At 45.3% G+C, this 11782-nt stretch overlaps 1 protein-coding gene across 1 annotated transcript; it reads left to right on the top strand.

Moving 5' to 3' along the window:
- The first annotated feature begins 522 nt into the window (after positions 1–522).
- On the top strand, positions 523–11503 carry GEM (GTP binding protein overexpressed in skeletal muscle). The gene is made up of 4 exons (XM_077771318.1): positions 523–934; positions 7395–7471; positions 8272–8476; positions 10146–11503. The coding sequence occupies exons 1-4, from the start codon at positions 604–606 to the stop codon at positions 10421–10423; spliced, it is 891 nt and encodes a 296-aa protein (XP_077627444.1). The 5' UTR covers positions 523–603; the 3' UTR covers positions 10424–11503.
- The last annotated feature ends 279 nt before the right edge of the window (positions 11504–11782 follow it).

The following is an 11782-nucleotide window of genomic DNA, read 5'->3' as shown; positions in this document are numbered from 1 at the left end:
AGCTTATTCAGGCAGCTGGGGAGCATCAGGGTGACTTTACTAAACATGGAAGTTCCAATAAGTGCTTGTCCAGTCCAGCCAGAGGGAGTGATGTCATTGCCACGTGTTTCCCACCCAGGCACAAAAGCCCGCTGGACGCTGGTGCAGTTAAGAGCCATGTTTAGACAAGAGCAGCTAACCTGGCCAGCTGGTCCCCAGCTCCATTAACTTGTTGCTTTTCAAGCCATCTCTGAAGGCTGTTCGTTTCTTCTGGCTGCCCCTGTGTCAGTGCTGAGTGGGAGATCCAGGGCTTCCCTGAGGATGGAGGAAGCCCTAGGGCAATGGGTGACGTTGATGGTACTTTTTCCTTTTTGCAAAGGACAGTCCACCTGGGGAGCTGGTTACTAAGTGTGTGTGTGTGTGTGTGTGTGTGTGTGTGTGTCCAGTTGAAAGCCTTTTGGGTTTGGGGACTTTTTCCTTGGGATTCCTCATGTCAGGGTTACTTGGTATCACCCCATCTGATCAGATATCACTGATGGCCGACTGTATGGTTGAGCCCCCTGAGCTCTTGCTCCTCCTTACGAATGCTTACATCTTGGCTGCTTTGCTCTCCAGGACCCAGCGATGACTCTGAACAATGTCACCATGCGCCAGGGCACTGTGGCCATGCAGCCGCAGCAGCAGCGCTGGAGCATCCCAGCGGACGGCAGGCATCTGATGGTTCAGAAGGAGCCCCACCAGTACGGCCAGCGCAGCCGTCACTCCGCCGCCCTGGAGGACCACTGCCGCCGGAGCTGGTCTTCCGACTCCACAGACTCCGTCATCTCCTCCGAGTCGGGGAACACCTACTACCGGGTGGTGCTCATAGGGGAGCAGGGGGTGGGCAAGTCCACTCTGGCCAACATCTTTGCAGGTGTGCATGACAGCATGGACAGCGACTGCGAGGTGCTGGGAGGTAGGTGGCCCCGGCCCCGGTGGGCTTCCGTCCATTAGCGGTGGTCCAGTCTGAAAGAGCGAGTGGGTGGGCCATTTATCCGCAGAGTTGGTAGTGGTGATTATGCATTCCTGGCACTGGCTGGGGGAAGCTGCGTCCCCGAACAGAGCTGGCACAGCTCCTTAGGACAGGAGGATGAAGAGCCATCCTGTTCCAAATGGAACCTGGGCCAGACGGGGGTTTTCTTAGATTCCAGCTCCACAGGGCCAGGGGGTAGAGCGGTTAAAGAGGGCAGAGTCAGAGGGTCAGGATCCCACCTCTGGTGTTTGCCAACACTGACCTGGATTTTTCAAGAGCTCAGTGTAGATATAGCTTTTTCCCACAGTTGTACCTAATACCAAACCAATTTGAAAAAGTATTAGGATAGAGTCATCAGTTTCCACCATTATTAGAGTCTTTCGAGGGTGTAAAATAGTTTAAAATCTTTATTTGAAATAGTACAATGTTAAAATTTTTTTTTAAGTATAACAATGGTGATACCTATGCTTATATAGAGTCTTACAGGTTTTCAAGATGATTTTGCATGTACAATCTCATTGAAAATATTTAAGACCTGCCTATTTCCAAAATTGACTTGAGGTGACATAGCCGCAAAAACGCACGTGTTCCTCAAATACATGTAAAGTGTAGCACTGCATTCTGGGAAGTAATATGAGGGTCCTCACCTTCTGGGGTATTCATACAATGTCTTTCAGCCCCAGCTTCCGCCTTAGCATACACGACAAGGGTGCTATGTGTCCTCATTTGCAGCTATAGAAATGAAGGAAGAACCTTCCAGTGCTTGCCCAAGTGGCATGATCTATCTGTGCTCTCAGCTGCAACTCACAGCTGAATCACAGACCCCCCAGGGTAGGAAGATGCCTTGGTGAGGAGTCAGTTCTGCCGTGTACTTGGCGCACAGGAATGCTGCTCCTTCGTCACTACTGCTGTCAGCCCGTTTCGGCTAAACGTTTCATCCTGATCATCTCCAGTGTCCGGGAGTTCACTGCTTACGAGGCAGCTCCTGACCTGGACTATAAATGATGACTCATTGGTAGCACATTGATTTCTCTCCTCACTTTTGAAAGTCTCAGGGACTAGAGCTAAACGAGAGTCAAAGAGAGATAGTGACCTCAGTATTGGAAGGCTGATTTTCTCTTTCTCAGTAAAGGCTGGTGGTTGACTGTCGGTATAGGAGGAGGGGAGGGAGGAACTACTATCTAAAGCACATTTGCCATGGGAAAGGCACTTTATTGGGCATCTTCTACTTGATCCTGTTTATTTTGGTACTCACAAAATTCCTGTACTCATAGGAGTAAACTGAGTCTCAAGGATACCAAGTGGCTTACCTCGAATCAGTGGGTCAGCTGGAATAACTCAGGATTTTATAATCTTAGTTTGGTGTTACTCTTAGACTGCCACTGACAGGGAACCTGCTATGTGCCAGGTACTATGCGAAGTACTTCTCATGAGTTTTTTCAGCGAATGCAAAAACTGAACCAATTTGGAATTAATATTCCTATTTTACAGGTGAAGAAATGGAAGCTTATCACACAAGTAACTTCCCTGGGGTGATAAAGCTAGTGCACGGTATGGCCAGGGGTCAGACCTAGTTGTGTGCATTCATTGTACCCTGCAGCCCGTGAGCTGAGTGTCTCAATGCTACCAGTGTCAGGCACACGCCTGGCTCTGGGCTAGGCTCTGGGGTACCCAGTGATAGTATACCCTCTCAGGAAGGGGTGAAGTGTCAGTGGCTGTAATTCAGAGCAGGGTAAAATTAGTGAATATCTTAAGAAGTAACAGTAAAGTGTTTGGGGAGATTGACATAAGGAAGAGATCAGCCATGAGTTTTGTTTTGTTTTTGAGGGAGGTCTTGAAAGAAGTGGGTAGCCGACTTTCCAAAATGTTTGTCAGTTAGAGTGGAGCGGTACTTACCCGGAGGGGGCTAGCCCCAGAGGCGTACAGCATTGAGAAGACCAACTCATATCTGGAATTTGAGAAGACAGTCTTCTATATTTGGGAAAACTCTTTTTGTTTAATGAGGGGAGGGAGAGGGAGAATCCTTATCTCCTTGAACAGGATCTTTGGCAAGAAACTCCTCAGGTGACCCATCCTATTTAATGTGTCCTGTTTGAGTAACTTAATTTATAGTGTCTAGGATTACATCCCTTACCTGTAGGCAGCTGTTGGAATCACTACTGGTTTTATGGTTCTAAAGAAGAAGTTTTTCCAAGTCATGCCCTCACATTGTTCTGTTTTCAGCATTAACCACAAAAAACCTCTACACAATACTCTCGTCAATATTTCTCCTAATAAAGATGGATGTTGTTACAGCTCTATTGCAATAATCTTATGACTCTCTGTACACACGGAACGCCATTCATTCATTTATTCATCCATTCACTCATGCATGCATTCATTCCTAAGTAGTTACTGAACATACACCGTGGAACTTGGCGAAACACCACGGGGTCATGCAAAGGTCCTAGGGTCCCCCCTGAAGGTGCTTCCAGTATGTGCAATAGAGATCAGTTGTGCACCAACTGTAAATCACGATAGGATGTGATGAGTGGCTTGAAAGCGGTACAGGGGCAGTGCTGTGGGAATAGAGAGGAGAAAAGATTTCTTCTGGCCGTGGAAGTTAGTAAAGGATTCATAGAAGAGGTGGTCTCTGAGCTGGGTCCTAAGGACATCTAGGATCTGGAAGCCCTGGGGTCGGTGAGGAAGTACTGCGCATGCACACAGGAAGTATGGGAAGAGCACTGGACTTCAGTCTGATGGTGTGGGTCTGGAACCCAGCTTTGACACTGATGTAGCTGAGTGCTCCTGCACGAGGTACCGACCCTCCTCAAACTTCCTTATTAGGAAGGGACATAGAGACAATGCCTTCCTCATAGGGCACTGGCGGATTAAAAGAGGGAACATACATTAAGCATGTAGCATAGTGCCTGGCACGTGAGACGTACAGAATGAGTGTGTGTTAGAGCTGATTCTCAATCTACCATGTCCTGTGCCTGGATTTATCTTCTCAAACTGGCACTTTTGTTGGTTGTAGTCCCCATCCACTCCAGCCACCCTTGGCTAGGGCACTGTGAGACGTGCAGAGGAGACGTGCCACAAGACAGAAGGACGCTGCTCCTAGAGTAGGCGTCCCTTCTGGGTTCCTTGGCTTCTCCGGGATGGCTTCCTGTGGAAGCTGAAAGCAGTTGAGAGTTTGGGGGGAGGGATGTTGGAGCCTCAGAGCCTCTGAGAGGCTGCAGGCGCCCGTCCTAGTGAGGGAGAGAACTGTGTAGCTTCCACACAGCACGTGGGCCAGTATTGGACAGGAGGGTCCTCCAAGCACAGTGAGGGTCAAGTGAAAGACACATTAAGGTGTATTAGTCCAGGGAGAATAGCTCCTGTCACCGACTGTAGAATTCCATCCCACCCCTCAGGATCTGTCTTGTTCTAGAGTGTGCGCGTACACCCCCAGCTTTTACTGAGAGCACTGGAGAAGTGGGGGCTTCTCCAGACCCATGATGCTGAACAGCTCGATAAGCCAGTAGGCCTTGACCCATTCTCTACACGCCTTAATCCAGGGCAGATTTCAAAGGACTCTTCGAGAATTTCATGTTCTTTTATTTCCCCTCTCCTCACCCGATTAGCCCTTGAGAAGGCTAAAAGGTGAGTGACAAAGGGGAGGAAGAGAAATTAGAACTTTGGTTGCAGGCCGGCCCTCCCCTGGTTAGCAGAGGGCTGTGAAGCAGGATATTTTGTGTGTCTGAAGAATCCTTGGGGAGTGGGACCAAAGGCCAGAGGCCGTATATAAATCTGGGTGTGGGGGCGCCTGGGTGGCTTAGTTGGTTAAGTGCCCTACTCATGATTTTGCCTCAAGTCAGGATCTCAGGGTCATGAGATTGAGCCCTGCATTAGGCTCCTACCTGGGTATGGAGCCTACTTAAGATTCTCTCTCTCTCTCTGTTTCTCTCTCTGTCTCTCTCCTCCTACTCCCCACTCGTGTGTGTGTGTGTGTGTGTGTGTGTGTGTGTGTGTGTGTGTGTGTCTGTCTGTCTGTCTGTCTGTCTGTCTGTCTGTCTCTTCCTGGCCCCCTCAAATAAAAATAAACCTAGGTGTGGGGCATATGCAGAGAAGCAGGATGGAGATACACTGTTTTAGGGTTTGCAACACACTGATTTTCAGGCAGGGCTAAGTCCAGGAATCTTCCAGAACACCAAAGCAGTTAGCCATCTACTTTTTCAGGTACTATCCACATTTTCTCTAGACTAATGTTCAGATATCTCTTAAACCAAGGAGAAGTGTGAGTTTGTTTTCTCCCCTCTACCTATTGGAACCTGTTATGTTTCTATTTGAACTGCTGGGGACTCAAGTGAGTCCCTTGTACCTGCTTCTGGATGATGAGTGGTGGGCTGAGGCCAGAGAAAGTGCTGTTTTGGATTTTTTGAGCACAGGGAAGGCTTTTAAAGAAAAGAAATGGGCAGTCAGCAGGCCCCCCTTCTGTGCTGCTCGGGCTCTGATCATTTCCGTTTGGTTGTAAAATGTGCCTGTTGAGTCAGGAGGCCCTACTCTGCAGTAAGCCAGATTGTGCTTCCCACTGTGATCCCATTCCTGCTGCGTGTTGCGGATGGCGGACCGGATGGGGATAACAGACTTAATCCCCCAGCGGGGCACCATTACCATTGATTAGAATGACACCTTACGGAGGCAGGGAAATTGACAGAAAGAGCCTTTTCATTTGTCCACATTTTCCTCCCTTTGCCTCTGCTGATTCCATTTCCTAGATGAAGAAACATTTAAGCCAGGAGCATTGCTTTTTATAAACCCCTTGTTATTATAAAACAAGAGATGTCCCAGTTTCCCCTATGTAATGCTTTTAAGCTAGAATTTACCAATGGTAGGAAACACTGAGTATGGCAAGAACCAGCTTCTTCCACCTGAGCAAGTGATGACAACAGCTAATATTTATTGCATTTATACTCTGTGCCCATGCCTAGCCTATGTAATTGCCCTAAGACATGAACACTGTTATCAGTCCCATTTCACAGGTGAAGAAACTGAGGCCCAGAGCACTTCAGTAAATGGCCCAGAGCCACATAGTTAATAAGAGATGGCATCCATATTCTAATTCAGGTTTGCTTGTGCTTTTATCCCCAGTGCTGTAGTTACCATCCATCCATCCATTCATTCATTCGTTCATCTATTCGATAAGCACTGGTCGCCCACCTGTAGTATGCTAAGCACCACACTGGGTGCTAGGGGACATAGCAGCAGATCCCTGCCTTAATATTTGGTGGGGGTGAGAGGGACAGAAAAGAATAAAATAGGTAAATAAAATAGGTTAAGTGGATTGTGTGTGGGGCAAGTACGATGAAGAAAAATGAAAATGGAAGAGAGTAAGAAATATTGGTCGGGGAGATGTGTTGTGATTTTAAGTAGATGGTGAGGGAACACTTCCCCTGGAAAGAGGTCGAGGCACATGCCTCTGGAACTCCCAGGGAACAGGTTTCAGGCAAAAGGAGCAGCAAGAAGCATGGTAAAGAAGAAAAAAACTCATTATGAAAATCATAATTCTCAAATGGTGAACTTCGAAACAGAAAACCTCATTGTGGAGACAGAGTGGGGGTGGGCTCAGGGCTCATGTGTATGGAGTTGATGGGAATCCTTCTTGCAAAATCCCAAGGAGCTCAGCCAACTCTACCCCTCACTCCCATCCATTGGTTTCTCGGGCTGGAGCTGCTCTGGCACATGGTACCTCTCACCTTTCACCTACACCCAGTCTGGGCTCAAGTGTAGGGAGGAAAGTTTCCATTACCAAGTAGAGCTGGAGACTGTCCTTCTGTTGTACTTGAAATGGAAGAATAAGCTGTTTATTCGTAGGGAGCTGTATTTTTTTTTTTTTTAAGGAAGAAAACTTCAGCCAAAACAGAGATAGTCGCAAGATTTTTTCGTGCATGTCTCAAAACAGGAAAAAATGTCTCTGAGCTTAGAGCTCCTGAAATTGCCAGCAATCACCCCACTGGAAGGTGGAATTCCATGTAAGGCTTCTAAATGGGGCTTAGAGTTCCCCTGGGCAGTTAGTGCTTTCTCTTGGCATCATCCATCGAATCAGAGTCAAAAGCTCTCAGTGAGTTTATCCTTATAAATGGTTTTTCTATATAAAAGGTCCAGGAATGATGAAAACGAAAGCCTTTCACCTCAAGTGGTTTTTGGTGATACACATTCAGAAGACATAGGTGTTCTGCTAGGAAGTACTGGAGCAATACATACATAGAATGTTGTTAAAGGTGATTAAAAAATAGTAATTTGCCTTTGTGAATATCTGTATATTTGCATAATTAATTGCATATTTAGTAAGCTTATTTCCTAGTGTAATTTTCTACATGACGCTCACGGAAAAGTGTTGCCTAATTTCCTGACTCCAGTGTCCCTGCTCTTGCTTTTCTAGAAGATACGTACGAGCGAACACTGATTGTTGACGGGGAAAGTGCAACAATTATACTCCTGGACATGTGGGAAAACAAGGTATGCAGAGCTCCTAGCTCTCTGTAAGTTCCCTCAAGGCTTGCCGTCCAACAGGCTGTCTGGTGTGAGGGTGACCTTGTCCTTTTTAGCGTTCTAGGTGAGGTGGGCTCATTTTCTTGATTAAAAGCTTTCTTTTTCTGAAGTGCGAGGAACAGGTCATTCGCAGACGAGCTCTGAATAATAAGCAAGTGGCAGTGATTTGCCCTCAGTTTAATTAAAAAAAAAATACAAAAACATATATCCGCTTTAGGGCAAGTGCCAACAAGTATGGATAATAAGTTAAAGCTACATATAAAACCAGATTATGTGGAGTTGACAGTCTTAATACTCATCTTCACCATGTGCTTTTTAAAAATTTTGGGCTCCTGAGCATATATGCTAGGCCTGTTTACTGAGAACTCTCCTAGTCTCAGAAGGATTCTAAGTTTCATCACTTGGGAAAGGCAAAAGGGAGGTTTTGGAAGTCAGAAAAAGCTCATTTTGGGTAGATTGGATAGAAATTGGGAATGTGGTTTGGCAGAGTCATTGTTTTATATAATTTATAATTTATCAACTCAAGCTGTAGGAGGAATTGGACAGTCAAAACTTTTTGGCAGAAATACCTGATGCGGGCTAGCCAGTCTTTATAGCCACTGGACACAGTGCAGGCATGGATGACATGCATCTGGGGAGTTGGAATACGGTTCCTTCCTTCCTCATATCAGCAAGGGTACTTAGGATACGTGTACTGTTTCTTTGCACACCGATGCTTCATTTACCAGGCCCGCCTGAGCTCAGGGAGGTTCTTCTCATTTTACCAGGGAGAGAATGAATGGCTCCAAGACCACTGCATGCAGGTCGGGGACGCCTACTTGATTGTCTACTCCATCACGGACCGAGCCAGCTTCGAGAAGGCATCTGAGCTGCGAATCCAGCTCCGCCGGGCTCGGCAAACAGAGGACATTCCTATAATTTTGGTTGGCAACAAAAGTGATCTGGTGCGGTGCCGGGAAGTGTCTGTATCAGGTAAGGGGAGCCATAGAAACTGTCCCTGGGTCACCTGGTTTTCTTTAGACAGGTGCTCTTTTCTTCCTTCGTGAAGCTAGAACCAGGGACTCGTTAAAATGCTCCACTGAGCTTCGTGTCTGAGACTCCAACATTCCCAGCAGATTGTCCGTGTGCTGATTGTTGCTCCCTGGTCCGTCTGGTCCCCCTCCCTGCAATTCCTGTAGGGAAAAGATCGTGCTCAGGGATTTACTGGCCCTCCCGAGCCTTTACTCCTTGTCTGTTTCTATTCTCCAGGGAGCTCTCAAGAGTTCAGGGAAATAAAAGTAGTCTCTTTAAGCAAGAAAGATGAGGACTCTGAGAGTTTCATTGAGAATAAGGATTCTCTTCCGGCTGCATCTGGTTCCTGGAGACCTTAGAAACATCTTCCTGTCCCCTGCCTTTTGCTTCTGAAATTTCAGTGAAGGCACCAGCCTTATGGTGTCACATATACTTTTTCATGCCTAGTTCAGAGATACTGCCTATTTGCTTTCAGGGCCCTTGAGATTTTTTTTGGCCGAATACAGATTTGGTTCCTGGTACAATGGTCAAAAATAAAATACTGCATTGCCAGACGCCACTCAGGAGAAAAGAAACCTGATGATGACTTAATGTATACAACTAGCTTGGGAACATCTAACTTAGGAGAACACTGTCTAAGGAACACTGTCTAAAAAAAAAAAGGAATCTTTTTTTTTTCCTAACCAAAACTTGGATACATGGCCGTTGAACACAATGGGACATTTGACATTGAGGCCACTCCAGAAAATCCTGTTTGTATAGTTTGTTGTCACTGTATTGTACATGTGTGACATCATCAAAAAGGTTTTCAAGGTATCTCATCAGAGCTTTAAAATTATTTTTTAAGAGAGGAAGGTCAAATAGCAGGATTGTGTTTCAAGTCAGGAAACGCAGTTAGGAGAAAGAGTTAAGAATCTGAGCTTGAGGGGCCGCCTGGGTGGCTCAGTCGGTTAAGCATCCGACTTCGGCTCAGGTCATGATCTCACGGTTTGTGGGTTCGAGCCCCGTGTCAGGCTCTGTGCTGACAGCCAACTCAGAGCCTAGAGCCTGTTTCAGATTCTGTATCTCCCTCTCTCTCTGACCCTCCCCTGCTCACGCCGTCTCTCTCTCTCAGAAAAAAAAAAATTGAAAAAAAAAAAAAAAGAATCTGAGCTTGAGGAAGAAGGAGGCTTGGCTTCATCCCTGCCACTTACAGGCTATGTGAATGCCCTCACGTTCTTAAAAGACTACCCCCCACTTCAGTTTCTTCATCCATTTGAAAGGGATCATGTATTTTTCAAGATAGTTTTGAGCATTAAAATAATGCTTATAAAAAGGTATTTAACTCAGTTCCTGGCATAAACTAGGGCTGTGGTTCTTATTGTTATAATTAATATTACTGTATTTGATGAAATTGGACCTTCACACAGTGAATTTATGATGGGCCAGATCTGAAGCCCGTCTCTCCCGCTTCCAGGAATCTCCCTGTGACTCTGCCTCTCTCTGTGCCCTGGACACAGTGGCCTCCTATAGCCATCACATGTGTGACTGACTTAGAGGTACCTCGAGACAAGCCGAGGTCGGGAATCATCAGCTGGGCTGTGTGCTGTGTCGCTCCTATGACTTTCTTCTCCTCTCCTTTCCTTTCCAGAAGGGAGAGCGTGCGCTGTGGTGTTTGACTGCAAGTTCATTGAGACCTCTGCGGCCGTCCAGCACAACGTGAAGGAGCTGTTTGAGGGCATCGTGCGGCAGGTCCGCCTTCGGCGGGACAGCAAGGAGAAGAATGAGCGGCGGCTGGCCTACCAGAAAAGGAGGGAGAGCATCCCTAGGAAAGCCAGGCGCTTCTGGGGCAAGATCGTGGCCAAAAACAACAAGAATATGGCCTTCAAGCTCAAGTCCAAATCCTGCCATGACCTCTCTGTGCTCTAGGCACCCAGAGTCACCCAGATGTCCACCTGACGGACATCATTGAACACCATTGGGACTGATAATCTATATTAGATTGGATCATCCTTAAGTATTATTATATATGGCTTCCCCCATTGTAGCTGGGAATTAATGTGTTAGCCTTAAGGGCAACATAATGCATGGGAAATGAAAGATCTTTGTAAAATCAGTATTTATTTACAGGAAAAGCCTGACCTGGCTACTTGAGCACCCAGGACTCCTTAGAGGACGTGTTTGGTGTTCACTTGTGTTCCTCTCTCCTTTGGATAGTAGAGAATTGAAGCCTACAAATGAATGCTCAGAGTGAGAACTTTTCATTGTTAAAATTTCAGCCAGTGTTCTGATACTGGTGAATTTGAGGCCATTAGGTCATAAAGAAATATAGGAAAGCCTTCAAAGTTTTTATTCAAAGGAGGGAGAACCTCTCTCTGTACCTTATCTTCATGGAGCTAGGATTATAGAACCAGGCTCATCATAATCATGACCATGATTGCTCCATCAAGCTGTGAAAAGAAATGGTGGACCTTGCTGGAAACTAAAGCTTAGTGAACAGTTTTTGTTCAGTGCCCACAGTTAGGGATCCAGAAATTTATAAAAGTGGGAACTGATCCAGATACTACTTACGAGATCAAAAATCATATCTTTGCTTCTGTGTCTTGTAATTTTTTGTTTAGAGGAAAATTATTTTAATCAAATTCTACTTAGTCAAACCACCTTTTATGGTTCATTGTTTTTAAAGTCATGGGGCCATCATGAAAGTATTTTAAAAATCTGAATTATTGATACAACCTGGAGTGCAAATGCCAAATTTGGAAATATGATCAAAGGTCTGAATTTTTATGAAACACAAAACATAAATACTTCTAGTACTTTGGGTTGACCCTTGTATGCCACAGTTCTGCTGTATTTATTGTTATTTTGCAAAATAATAACCATTTTAACATTTGATAAAGCATATTTATGAACATATTTCTTAATAGGAAAAATGTCCATTTTATTACCATTTTCTATCTTTTTCAGAATATGCAAGTTTTTACCTATATGTCTTATAATAAAATAAATAAAATCTTTGGGACAAAAAGGTATACTTAAATGTTTTTCCTCCCCAAATAAGACAATTATGATTCTTTCCATATAACATATAGAGCAAGCACACTCTAAAGAAACATACCTGTTATTTTATTTCTTCTTTTCTTTGGTGATAGCCCAGCTGTTATTTGTTTCAGAATATCCTTGACATTTCTCCTTTGGAATCATGAGTCATAAGAATGCAAAGTTAGTTTTGGCTAATACAGTTGAGAAGTATTTGGGGTCCTCTAGATGCTAAATTCTAGGAAAAGC

Source organism: Crocuta crocuta, unplaced genomic scaffold, assembly GCF_008692635.1.
Source record: "Crocuta crocuta isolate KB4526 unplaced genomic scaffold, BGI_CrCroc_1.0 scaffold235, whole genome shotgun sequence".
Classification (NCBI taxonomy): domain Eukaryota; kingdom Metazoa; phylum Chordata; class Mammalia; order Carnivora; family Hyaenidae; genus Crocuta; species Crocuta crocuta.
This window is presented reverse-complemented; position numbering and strand designations above follow the sequence as displayed.